General features: G+C 40.7%; 1 protein-coding gene across 1 annotated transcript in view; it reads right to left on the bottom strand.

The window, feature by feature from the left end:
* The window catches only part of ANOS1 (anosmin 1), a 134,581-nt gene that overhangs the window by 103,594 nt on the left and 16,856 nt on the right, over window positions 1-14,131 (bottom strand). Inside the window, exon 2 of the mRNA XM_042038100.1 lies at window positions 6,982-7,029. Coding sequence (XP_041894034.1) covers window positions 6,982-7,029 — 48 coding nt within the window. The remainder of the gene's footprint in view (window positions 1-6,981; window positions 7,030-14,131) is intronic.

Below are 14,131 nucleotides of genomic sequence, written 5' to 3'. Positions count from 1 at the left end.
CTATTCTGTGACTCTAAGTGGATTACATAAAGGGAAAGTTACCAGTCAAAGTAAACATGACACACGAAACCAACTCTTCACCTGTCTGCAGTCAGAGATACATAAGAAAAAAAATACAGTCATGAAAAAGTGTGAATGTCTTCTGTTTTTCTCCTGAATCCACAAAGTAAATCACATTTCATTTTAAGAAGCAACATAATGAAACTGCCAGATAACAACATCTATACATAGAATAAAAACTATAATAGCATTTTCTACCCTCATGAACATTGGGAATTGCAAGTAAAAATGTATAAGCTTAGCTTCGGAAAACACAAACTTAATAACAACCACATCTGGGCAAAATTCTTCTTTCTCAACACTGAACACATAACTCTCAGAATTGCTCAGTAATGTCACTGAGAATTATGCTTGCAGAAAGAGCTAGAATCCATATAGATTTTATTATGTGACATTTAATTACAAAATCTCTTTAAAAAAAGAAAAAATGTTCTGAGATCTATCATTTTAACAAATTATAAACAAATCTCTATCAAAAAGTGTGAATGAGTATTTTTCAATATGTCTAGCAGCACTAGACATTCTGGTTTAGATACCACATGTTCAGCCAAGACTATTTTAAAAACTGACCTATTCTACTCTTCACTCCCTAGCAGCTGCCATTTCATCTAAAAATAAAAAAGATTTATTTTTTTCTATATGTTTCCATTTAGAGAGAACTGATCCATCATTAATAAGTTATGTACATGTAATCATGTAGCAAAGCTGACTGACTACCTGTGTTGGAAACAAGCTGAATTATGTTTTAGATGAAATCTATACATAACAGACAATACTTCATCCTGTATATAACCTGTACCTCATAATGCTTTAAAATAATCACTTCAGTAACTCAGAGTTTGATATGTCATAACAAATGTGATTAGTTTGAGGGGAAAAGGAGAAATAAGCCCGAAGAAGGTTTTATTTGCCTACCTACAGGCATAACCCATGCCAAAATATTATTTAAAGACAGTCTGAAGATGACAGGCATGAATATATTTTTTTGCAATATTTTGCCAAACACTTTGCTGCGATGGAAGACTTCAGGCCAGCTTGCATAAGAAAACTCGATCCATCAGTTTCCAGCTTTAACTGTCTTTCCCCAACCAAATAAAACACTCTCCAGAGGTTCTATTTTCAATTCCTCTGCTGAACCAGCTGTTGGCAACAGGAACTGGGGTTTTATGCAGCCATGTATGTGGAAAAAAAGAAGGGAGTTTCTGTTTGTCTGGTTCTCGCCCCAAACAAGCTTTTGACCCATGTGGTGTCTAGGAATGAGTAGAGCTGACTGAGAGGCAGGTGCTGGTCCAACAACTGTGCTAAGAAATACTGAGCCCAGCCCAATCCAGCTCAATTTCTTTTTCACAGTCTCTCCATGTTGCAGTTCTACTTCCTCATGCTGTTGTTTATGAGTCCACCTTTGCATTACTCAGCAAGTCTGACAGGCTGCCAGAAATCTAGTGAAGTAAAAAAAAATAAATGGTATATTTTAACTTTCATTATCTAGACGAAATCTGAATGGAACTTCAGTACACAAACAATTCTACCCCATGTAGTATCAATCCTTATGAGGGTGTTAATGCGTGGCTCCTGGGAACATGGAGGGCTGAAGAGTATATGTGAAATGCTTCTACACAAACACAGTTTGAATCCATTCCCCTTGTCCTGAAATGGCAATAGGGTCATCGCTTCCTAGCAGCGTAGTGGCTTCCAACTCCTCCTGTTTGCTGCCCACACTGCATGCACTGGTGTAAAGGCACCTCAGAGCTGGCCTGTCAGCCATGTTGCCTTCCTAAAGGAACAGCCCTTAGTCCCTTTGAGATAATTCTCTGGTGTTTCCCTGTTGGTTTCTGTTATATCAGAAGTCCCTGGCTTGTCTCCATAAGACTGCAAGTGTTCTCCAATGTGGCCAGCACATTTCAGAGTCACTGGCAGAGGCTCCTCGCTGGCACACTGTCCCTCTAACCTTTGCTTCTCATCCCACAGCTTGCCAGGCACAAACCTTATATTGTCCCCCTCCCCTATCACAACTAGCATAAAGCCCTGTCAGTGGGCTCCTCTGACTCCCAAGCAGCGACTCTCCTCCCTGAGAAAGGCAAGTCCTTACTGGTACAAGCATGCCTGGTGCTGCATAGACCATTCCATTGACAAAAAACCATAATTTTGCTGGTGATACCAGCCCCAGAGCCATGTATTAGTAGACTGAGCCCATCAGTTTCTTCCAGTGTTGCTGCCTTCAACTGGAAGTATAGAGGAAATCATAACTTGTGCCTCAGATTCCCTTACCAAACATCCCAAGGCCCTGAAGTCCTTTTTGATCATCCTCAGACAATGTGTTGCCACTTCATCATTGCCTAGGTGGAAGATCAGTAATGAGTAATAGTCTCAAGACCGCTCTAGATTAGGAAGTTTCTGTATGACATTCCTACCCAGGCCCCAGGAAGGTGGCAAACCCTCCTATGGGTTGGGCCCAACTGGCATATTGGGCCCTCTGTCCCCTTAGAAAGGAATCATCTGCAACTTGATAAGCATAAGTTCAAACAAAACAATGGATCAAAGGATGAAGTTAGACAAAGAAATTTTGATTTCAAATCTTTTTCCAAAAAAGTTCACAAACTTCATCGACCACAATGCCAATTTTATCTCAACAGTGGAAGCCAACCAGGCAATTGACAAGGATCAAAAAAGAAAGCCTTCAGTCTGCTTCAATGTTGTGTCAGTAGACAAGGAAGAGTTCATGATGGCAGCAAATTAGAAATTATTGCAACCAAAAATGACAATTTATGTAATAATCCTATAGTTGTCCTAATTGTAAAGTATTTAAACATATTGAAATTACACGTCAAAACAGGACAAGCATTCAAGAGCACTCTTGTGCTTCATCTTGAAAAACAGACTTCTGCAGAGATCTTACTAAATTAAATTTAAAGTAAAATCATCGGTGCCTATTTTGCTGCTCACAGCCATCTGAGAATCACAGAATGGGTAAGGCCAGGACCACAGTGGGTCGCCTGATCCAACCTCCCTGCTCCAGCAGGGTCATCCTAGAGCACACTGCACAGGATTGAGTCCAGATGGTTATTAAATATCTTCAGTGAGGGAGACACCACCACCTCTCTGGGCAACCTGTTCCAGTGCTCAGTCATCCGCACAGGAAAGTAGTTCTTCCTCATGTCCATGGGGAACTTCCTGTGCATCAGTTTCTACCCATTGCCTCTTGTCCTTGGCACCACTGAGGTCCACCCTCTTGACACCCTTCCTTCAGAAAGACAACTGATAGGGAACCTCATCTGCTTCTCAAGGCTGAACAATCCCAGCTTCCTCAGCCTTTCCCCATAGGAGAAATGCTCCTGTTCCTTAATCATCTTTGTTGCCCTCCACTGGACCCATTCCAGGAGCTCCATGTCTCTCTTGTCCTGAGGAGCCCAGAACTGGACACTGCACTCCTGATGTGGCCTCACCAGGGCTGAACAGAGGGGCAGGGTCACCTCCCTTGACCTGCTGGCAACGCTCTTCCTAATGCCCCCCAGGATCCCATCGGCCTTCCTGGCCACAGGGACACACTGATGGCTCATGGACAGCTTATTGTCCACCAGGACCTCCAGGTCCTTCTCCACAGAGCTGCTTTCCAGCAGATCAGCCCCCACCCTGTACTGGTGCAGAGGGTTGTTCTTCCCCAGGTGTAGGACCCTGCCTTTGCTGAATTTCAGGCAGTTCTTCTCTGCCCATCTCTCCAGCCTGTCAAGGTCCTTTTGAAGGGCTGCACAGCACTTGGGGGTATCGGCCACTCCTCACAGCTTTGTGTTGTCACTGAACTTGCTGAGGAGGTATTTGCCCTCTCATCCAAGTCACTGATGAACAAGATAAACAATACTGGGCCCAGTATTGAACCCTGGGGGATACCACAAGTGACAGACCCCTGTGCCACTGATTACATCCCTCTGCGATCTGCCAGTCAGCCAATTCTCAATCCATCCAGTCCACTCTTCCTGAGTTTGTTTATGAGGATATTGTGAGAAAGTGTCAAAAGCCTTGCTGCAATTGAGGTAGACAATATCCACTGAATTCTCCCATCCCTCCAGGTAAGTTGTTTCCCTGTAGAAGGCAATCAGGTTGGTCAAGGACTATTCCTGATAATCTACTTGTCATCCATGTGGACTGAGATAGCCTCCAGATGGCCTCCACCACCTTTCCAGGGATTGAGGTGAGGCTGACTAGTTGGTAAGTTCCCTAGGTCCTCCTTTCTGAAGGCTGAGGGTGACATTTGTTTTCTTCCAGTCCTCAGGCACCTCCCCTGATTGCCACAATCTTTCAAAGACGATCATGGTTGGCCTATATATGGTCTCTCAGCACTTGTGGCTGCATCCCATCAGAGCCCATGGACTCATGGATGTCAAGGTGTTCTCTAACCCAACCCTCCTTGACCAAGGGAAAGTCTTCCTTACAACACTCCTTCACCCGGATCTCCTGTGTCAGAGGTTCCTGAAGGCTGGTCTTGTCAATGAAGACCAATGCGAGGAAGGCATTCAGTAACTCTGCCTTCTCCATGTCCTCTGTTACCACAGTCCCCATTCCATTAATTTCAGATGTGTCTTGGCCTTCCTTGCCTCATTTCTACTCACTCTGACAATCTCTCTATATTCATTCCAAGTGGCCTGACCCTGCTTCCATCTCCTGTGTATTCCCTACTTACACTCAAGTAATGCCACAAGTTCTTTATTCATCCACACAGGTCTCTCACCCACTTTGCCCAAGTTCTTGCTCACCAGGATATATCATTCTTGAGCCTTGCAGAAGAGATCCTTTAAGATCAACCAGCTCTCCTGGACCCCTCTTCCCCACAGGATCTGTTCCCATAGGATTCCTCCAAGAAGACCCCCTAAAGAGGCTAAAGCTTGCTCTCCTGAAGTCCATGCTTACTATCTTACTTGCCGCCCTGCTTCCTTCTTGCCCAATACTGCATTCCACAATCACATGGTCACTGCAGCCAAGGCTGCCCCCAACATTTCTATCTCCAACAAGGCCTTCCATGTTAGTTGTAGTAAGGTTGAGCAGCACACCATTCCTTGTGGAATCCTCCACTACCTGTCACACTCATATAAACCTCCTCCACCAAGGCGCTGAGAAGCAGTGAAAGGAATTTGCATTTTTAAAAGGTTAACTGAATTCCCTGCATCACTCTGAAAATTTCAGTTAGTTTAAGCAATTGTTTAACTTTGCATTGCAAAACACAGAAAATCAAAGCCATCCTGAAAAGACAACATTTTGCATAAGTTCAGCTCTGCTAACAATTTGACCAAGTTTATATTTATTTATTTTCTAAATATGGCAAAGCTGCTTTCTTAAGGCAAATTCCTAAGAAAGAATGAAAAACATAGGGTAACATGACTGTAAAGCACATGTGAAATAATTTAAAACTTAAACTATCATTGAGTTTTGTAATACAATATAATATTAATTTGTAGCATTCTTACACTGGCTTCAAGATACTGATACAATTTTAAGATAAAATTCGTAACAGCTTATATACATCTTATGTGGATTCAATAAACTTGGAAGTGACTCAAAAAGATAATCTTAGAACCTCTGCCTTGCTTTAAAACCTGGACTACTTTTCCTATGATTCCTTCTTTGTTGGGCAGACACAAACCATTGGAAAACCTTTCAGATTACTTACCGCAGTAGCCTTCATAATTAAATTTTTAAAAAATTGTATCAGGATCACTGTGGAACAAGGCCCTCATGCTTTCCTATAAAGGCAATTCAGTTATCATGAAATACATCCTTTGCACATTTGCCTGGCGTTTTCAAAAAGAATTTTAAGAATGATAAGATTTCATTGCAGAAGTGAAATCCTTAGCAGCGTGGCACAGCTAATAGGAAATGTTCCATTCTTTTCTTATATTGACATTGTTATACCCTGGATTTTAATACTGATAAAAGCAATCAACTTTGTTTTATTTACCTGCAATGGAACAGTACAAAACTGGCCCATTTCCAATCCCATTTACGTCAACAGAAGCTAGATCAGTGAATCAGTAATCTCATTCTTTAAATGTACCCAAGAAATTAACATGTGTTAAAATCAAGGGTTAGCATCAGCATTTACCATAGATTGCATTACTGAAACAATACAGAACAATGCTACTTAGATTTAATCCCATTTTCAGTACAACCTTCATGAATAAAGAATAATTATTGAAGTTAAAAGGCCTAAATTATTGTAGAAATATGTTTTTAGGATGTTTAGACAAAAATTCCACCTTAAGTATTTTCAGGAAAATTTCCAATGAATGCATGATGTTTATGAACAGTCAGCAAAAAATGTGCAATTCCACTTGACCCACTAAAGCTCCCAAATCATTGCTGCTTCCATCCAGGCACCACAGAAAGACTCTTGCACAGGAGAATCAGCTGACAATTAGCTCACCTTCCCTTTAGGTTTTCGGGGTTAAAGTGCTAGAAAGGGAAAGGGGCATCAGTAGAGCCACTGGGATTTGTATCAAGAATATTTTCAAAGTAATTCAGGTTCAACATAAAAATTAAATACCCAAACTGAAGGAAATGTTGAATGCTGAAATACCCTGGTGCTGTTGGAGGAAGATTCTAGAGTTATTGACAGTTTTACTCTCCTCTGACCAAAAATACTGAAAAACCCACAAATGACACACCAGTTTCTAGCCAGCGTAAACTTTGTTATAACAACAGAATTATGTTGGTTTAACTACACTTGATATGTATCCTTAAGCATGGTTCCTTTGTCCTGAAAGAGTAAATAACCCGGTTTCAGTTTCTGATATTTTATTACAGGTTGAGGTTTCCAAATAAAATATAAACGGATGCTTCTGAAAGCAGGCTAAGAAGAAAAGCACTTAATCTACAGACAAGAGACTGAAAGCAGCTAGGTAACATAAATGAGGGGGGAAAGACAGGACTTACCTTTGAACACTGTTTATGATTCTGGCACCAAGCAAGTGACCCATTGTTCTGAAAGACAAAGGAATGTACATGAATATTAATATTTCTTTCAGGCTAGACATGCTCACCCTAACATATTTAAATGGAATACACCATCCAGTTCTGCTTAGAGAATGATGTTCTGCCGCAACATAAGTACCAACACTGACTCCTAGTCCCTTGTGTGGAGTTAAAGGCTCACACAAGTGTAAAGTGAACATAAAAAAGTTAGGAAAGCATTTCACCAGGCTAGTCTGGAGGAAAACTGACCAAAGGCATCTTTTAGTCGATCTTTGCAAACATTGCTGTCTAGAATTGCTAAGTAGTAGACAAAAGTTAACACTTGCATTTAAGCAATTTATATAGATTAGTAGTGATTCGTGGAAAGAAAGTCCATTAGTTGCATTTCAATATTCCACAATACTTAAAATAAATTGTCAAGCAAAGATAATGAACAATATTCAAGTAAATGGAAAATTCAATTAAATGCAACATGAGTTTCCCAGAAGTCATCTGTGCCAGTTTTATTTTATATTTTTGATAATAAAGTGCATTTCCCAGATAAGGAAACACTATAGCTCCCCTTTATCCTTACTGCAGTAGAACAACCAATATAGTATAACATGCAAAATAATAATTTAAGCTAAAGGAAAAGAAAACATGATGAGAAGAGAAAGATAAGTATGAAACTGGCACAGGGACAATTGGTAACTTGCTGTTCTTCTAGAGAAGTTCTGAAGGGTCAATTTTGGAAACATTATTTCCTGATTAAAAAAACCCACAGCTCAGAAAAGAGAAGTGTATATTTGTGGTGTTAAAAGATGAAACAAAATAATGATTTACTTTCTGTATAGTGGAAGACTGAAACAACATCAGGAAAACCTAAATGACTGAACATGAGAAATGGGGTACAAACTCTGCAACACATCCTAAACTGACATACTTTATAAGTCCATAATCTGGAAACAGACTGGACAAAGATTCTGGTAAATTTACTGTTCAAAACTGGAGTTCAGTTGTGAGTCTATGAGGGAGTAAATGGAAATCCTTTCATAGGAATTAGGCAAGGTATTCCCACAGGGAATGTGCCTGCAGTATACCCTCACTGTTGGCACCGACTATGGATCCGGACATCAGTTTCCAAGGAGGAGGAATTCAGATAGACCAGAATGCAAAGTACTAATAAAGCAGCACTATACCTTTTTTCTCTCTCTCCTTTTTAATTTTTTTTCTTTTTTTATTAAAGAGTGATGCAAATAATGGAATAATATACATATGTTGATTTCATCTGGGATAATTTTCTTCACAGTAGTTAATATGGGCTATGCTTTGGATTTGTCCTGGAAGCAGTGTTGGTAACACAGGGATGTTCTTGTTACTGATGAGCAGTGCTTACAAGTGCTTACATACAGCATCAAGGCCTTTTCTGCTCCTCACCCCATCCCACCAGTGAGAGCTAGGGGTGCACAAGGAGTTGGGAGGGGACAGAGCTGTGACAGATGATCACAAGATCCCAACTGACCAAAGGGATATTCCATACAATATGGTGTCACACTCAACATATAATGCCAAGGGGCAGAGGAGGAAGGGATGGACATTTGGAGTGACGGCATTTGTCTTCCCAAGTCACCACTATGCATGATGAAGGGGATGGCTGAACATCTGCCTCCCCATGGGAAACAGTGAAATAATTCCTTGCTTTTCTTGTGTGTATAGCTTTTGCTTTATCTATTAAACTGTCTTTATCTCAACCCATGAGGTTTTTCTACCTTTACTGTTCTGATTCTCTCCCCAATCCCACGGATCAACTGAGTGATCACATGTCAAGCTTAGTTGCCAGCTGGCTCTTAACCACAACAATACATAACTTTTTATGTATGAAACTCACACAGATAAGGTAAAAATATTTCTGTCAATGTACAGTTCAGAAGGAGAAATAGATACATTAGAATCATTGTAATTGAGACAACCACAATAGTTTCTCAAAACTGCAGCACTGCACTCTGATCTCAGCAAAGTTTATAAACTTGAATACAGTGATTTGCTACCACAACTATGAAGCCCATGCTTTGATCTCTCTTTGTGAATGTTTAAAAAGATCATGTTTGTGGCATGTCTTTATGCAAGTGTGTAGTCACATGTTCACAAAAGCTTCCAAGATGTGTCCAGCAGGTCAAGGGAAGGGATCATTCTCCTTTAATCTGCTCTCAGGAGCCACACATGGAGAACTGCATGCAGTTCTGGGATCCTCAGGACAAGAAAGTCAAGGACCTGTTGGAGTGCGTCTAGAGGAGGGCCACGAAAATGATCTGAGGACCAGAGCACCTTTCAGTAAAGGCCAAGACACTTGGGGTTGTTCAGCCGGGTGAAGAGAATTTTCCAGAGAGACCTTATTTCAGCTTCTCGTTATACAAAGGGGACTTACAAGAAAGACAGAGAGACCAAGGCCTGTAGTGACAGAACAAAGGGCGAAGATGAAAACTGAGAGAGGGTAGATTTAGACTGGATCTAGGGAAGAAAGTTTTTATGATAAAGGTGGTGAGATACTGAAACAGGTTGCCCAGAGAAGTGGTGGATGCCCCATCGCTGGAATTGTTCAATGACCAACATGATCTCTTGGAAGATCCCAGAGCAGGGAGGGGTGGACTAGATTACCTTTAAAGATCCCTTCCAACTTCAATCATTTTCTAAGTATGTGACTTCAACCATCTCCATAGTCAGAATCACAGAATGGTTTGGCTTTCACCACAGCTCTTAATCTGAATTTCAGAAAATTTATATACGTCTTATTTTTCATACAAGCTGTAATGCTAAAAATTTCTACTCCTGTATTACCGAAGAAGCTATGGGGATAATAAATATAAAGACATATCCACTCTTTTTGACTCCTTTATACTTTTTTGCAGTTATTTAGGAGCATTTTAAAACAATCAGTTCATACAATTTAATTTCAATATTTTATGAAAATTTATTTTCTCTTCCAGCAGATTACAATGCTATCACTACTTGATTTTATAATACCATTTTTATCTGTCATCACTGTAAAATTTAGCTAAAACTGAGATTTGCTAGCATAAGATTAGCGAACTATGAGCACCATGTCAGGTCCAATCCCTTTGAAAAGAGACATAAATAAAAGAAATAAAACTTTAGAACTGCTGTAAATAACATAAGCTAGTGGGAATTCTTTAGTATTACCCTCATTGCTGTATGAGGATTTATTATTTACATTTACAAATCTAGCCAGCAGCAATGTTAAAACAATATTTTATGTGCTACTTTCAATTTATCTCCCTTTCGTCTTCGTATAAAATGTGACAGAAGCAGCTGATTGCAATAACAGATTAGTAGCAGCTCACCACTTTGTTTCAGTTACACTGCTACTTTCCACTGAACTAGATAAAGCACCTCTGCTTTTAAATTATATCTGTTACTTGAGAAAATAAAGCCATAAATGCCCAGATGTGTGGCTCCCCTACTTGATAATTTCAACATCTACAACTGTTTTCATTTCTCTACTGAAAACTATTAGCACTTGAGTTAAAAGTGAAGTCTATCAAAATGTAAAAATATTGTTTAGCAACTTCAACTTCATACAAACTAACATGATGTGAATGATCTTTCATTGTATAAGGAAAAGCAAATTCTACAGGCTTCCTTGGAACAGCAAGGTATCAGAGCAAGCACAAATGCTAAATGAAGCCTCTCCTCCACTCTGCATCCTAACACATGGTTAATCACAAACATTCAGCTGTGATTATTGCTCATGCCAGTGTACCTGGCTAAAACCATAATTTCAATCAATCAGAAATTTGCGCTTTATCTGCAGCATTTTACATGCTCCCACATTCCATTCACAGTTCCCTCCATGTCTGTTTTTCTTCAAACCCAATTCTGACTTGACCTATGCCGTGAGAGTTTTGCTTAGTCTTTAGTGGTGGCTTTAATCTGACATCCTCAAGGAAGTGTTAAATACCACTGTTCCCACCCATCTATAAGCCTTGCACAGCGTATCTCCAGGGCAACCTTGAAGGATCTTAACCTGCATACTGAAGAGAGCAAACTGCACTCAACAGGGCAAACGCCCAGTATCCCATCTTCCTGGGCCTGACACATCATATGAAAGATGTCAGGTGGAGGAGACTAAAGCAGTCTCCAACAGCATGTAGGAGATGTATTAAAGGAACTCAGGTCACCACCTGAACCCCACACACTTTCAACCTGCCCGGAAGGAAACTGTAGACAAACTTTGAGGATCAGACCTTCAAAGACCAAAGGGTTGTTTGACATGTACAAGAACAAGAGCTTACAAAAGCAAAAACAGGAGGGGCAAAAAAGCTAAAACAAAACAATAGATAAATATTACAAGACTTATATGATTACAAGATCATATTACAAGACTGATTTCAGCAAATACATGTGCATACTTGCTTTCCTCTGGTAAACCACAAATGCCCTTGGTTCTAAACAGTTAAGACAAACATCTATATTTTGTGCCTTTAAAAAAGGAAATCTGTGCAGCATATCTAGTAAGGAAAAAAATACATGGAGAGAAGCAAGAAAAATCAATCTTCTTCTATCTACAGTGGGCCCCATGGGGGGGGAAAAGCTAACAACATTCACAAGCAAGTACAAACTGGTCTTTAATTGGAGCAATGGCAAAAAAAAACCAGTATAAAATTACTTAATTTTCATCTCTGTCCCTAATTACGTTAGGAGATACAACCCTTCTTTTGAAATGCCAGAGATGAGCTATGAAAATTAACCAGCCACTTAATCTCCGATGACAGTAGCTGTATACCTATTATCCGTTTTGGAAGTCTCTTCTCCCCTGCCCAATCTTCAAACCACATTTGTGTGAAACCACTGTCTCTCAGAAGTGGCCTCTCTTGACAACCTCCCTGATTCTTCAAAAATGACAAAAAAGCATAGAAATAAACTTTTCAAATAACAGTACCCGCTGAAGTAAAACAGAAGATTTGAGCAGACAAATCAATAACTGTTGCAATGATGAATTTAAAAGAACAGGCTCCCAATATACATTTTCCTTAACCTTTCAAAACTCTCAACAGCATGAAATTAAAAGTAACAGTAAAGTATAACTTGTGTTTGATATGCATTTCCTGACTGCATGTTCACTGTGACACAAATTAATACAGGGACTTACCTATGGCAGTGCTGTGTGTCCCCAGGCCCAACTCTGAAGTGCAGAACTAAGGTGCAAAATGGAATCAACAAATTCAAACTAGGCTCCCCAGCTCCCAGACACAAAGCATCCACTCAGGAATGAACTTCAGAAAAGTCTGTACACTTAGTGGGGAGACATATCAAGCCCAACAGATAGGAAGTGCCAAAGAAAAATTTATTTCTCAAAGCCCTTCTGTCAAGATTAAACACAAACTTGTAGTAAATGTATGGGCAGGGAACCACAGTACCACCTCTTCTGGGCTCTGGTATTTAGTTATCCTTTTGCATATAAATAACTGGAACACATTTTTCTTTGAAAATAAGGCAGGAAAATGAAAAGAGGGTACCCTGTTGTACAACACCATGAACACCTGCCCCAGAAGTCTTTCACCAAGTTAGAGCAAATTTAAGCCCTTATGCACTTTGAGATAACTTAGCAACAGGCTAGAGCGAAGACTAAAACCTGGCCAGTGAAACCAAACCACTCTGTAGAAATGAACAGGAGAAACATGGAGCTAGAGGTGGTGAAGGAGCAAGGTTATAAAGTTCAGCGGTGAGGTCCACCTCAGAAACAAGACTGGCTTTTTCAAGGACCACTTCTGCAAGCATATTTTTAGCATTGTTTCTACTACATGCTTGTCCAATGTATGTCAAGTCTGACGACCATCCACTGGAGAAGCCATGGCTAGAAGAAGAACAGTATGAGATGAAAACATGCATAAAATACAACAAAATAGCAGTAATATTCTGGTTCCTTGGCTTCCATTCAGGAAAGAAAGGAAGGAAATACAAACAACTGAAATGAGTACATTTTGTTCTTTATATACATATATATGTTCTGATTTCATTGTACATTATATTTTACGGAAATAATTCCTTAGTAAAGGATTTCTGTTGCTTTATAATGGTTCTAAGAATGAAACTGAAAAAAGTAAGCATCAACAAATAATAAATTGAATGTTACTGTGTAGCTTTGAGCCATTCCCATCTGTTCTGTCAGTAGATCTCAGGAAGAAGAGATCAGCACCTTCCTCCCCACATCTCCTTCTCAGGTAGAGAGCAATGAAGTCACCCCTCAGCCTCCTTCTCGCCAAACTAGACAAGCCCAAAGTCCTCAGCTGCCCCCCTCAGAACATGCCTTCCGTCCCTGTAACCAGTTTGTTGCCCTCCTCTGGATGCATCCAAGGACTTTCACATCCTTATTAAACTGTGGGGCCCAGAACTCCACGCAGCACTCCAGGTGAGGCTGCACCAACACTGAATACAGCAGAATAGTCACTATTTTGAGCAGTTCCTCATTTCAGGATGTGATTTGCCCTCTCAGCTGCTTTGGCACCCTGCTGATTCCTATTCAGCCTGATGCTGACCATCACCCCAGATCCTTTTCTGCAGGACTGCTCTCCCGCTGCTCCTCTGTCAGTTTATACTCGTGCACAGCATTATGCAGAATCCAACATTTTTTACTTGTTAAATTTCATCCCATTAAACATTGCCCAATGCTCTAACCTATCTAGATCCATGTGCAAGGTCTCTTACCACTCAAAAGAGTCACCAGCACCTCCCAGTTTAGTATCATCAGCAAACATGCACTAATGGTGCACCCAGAGCACTGATAAATGTATTAAACAGAGCTGGCTCTAAAACTAAACTCTCAGAACACCAGTGATGACCAGACACAAGCCACGTGTAGCCCCATTCACTAAAACCCTTTGAGCCCTGACCTTCAGCCAGTTCTCCCAGCACACCATGAACCCGCTCATCCCACTGCTGCTCCTGGCATTCCCTGACCCTGGCTCATCTTTTGCCATGCCTGGGGCTGTTAATGATCCTGTTACCCGCACCCAGCTCTGCCCACCCCAAGCCAGCCCCTTTGGGGCTGCTCCCCTCAGAGAGGCCATAGCCTGCAATGAGGTCATCCCCAATCCCTGGCTTTCCATGCCCTGGG

Source organism: Corvus kubaryi, unplaced genomic scaffold (assembly GCF_017639235.1).
Source record: "Corvus kubaryi isolate FWS band 111438036 unplaced genomic scaffold, C.kubaryi_AGA036_p1.0 133, whole genome shotgun sequence".
Taxonomy (NCBI): Eukaryota; Metazoa; Chordata; class Aves; order Passeriformes; family Corvidae; genus Corvus; species Corvus kubaryi.
Note: the sequence above shows the minus strand (reverse complement) of the source record. Positions and strands in the feature narration are given on the sequence as shown.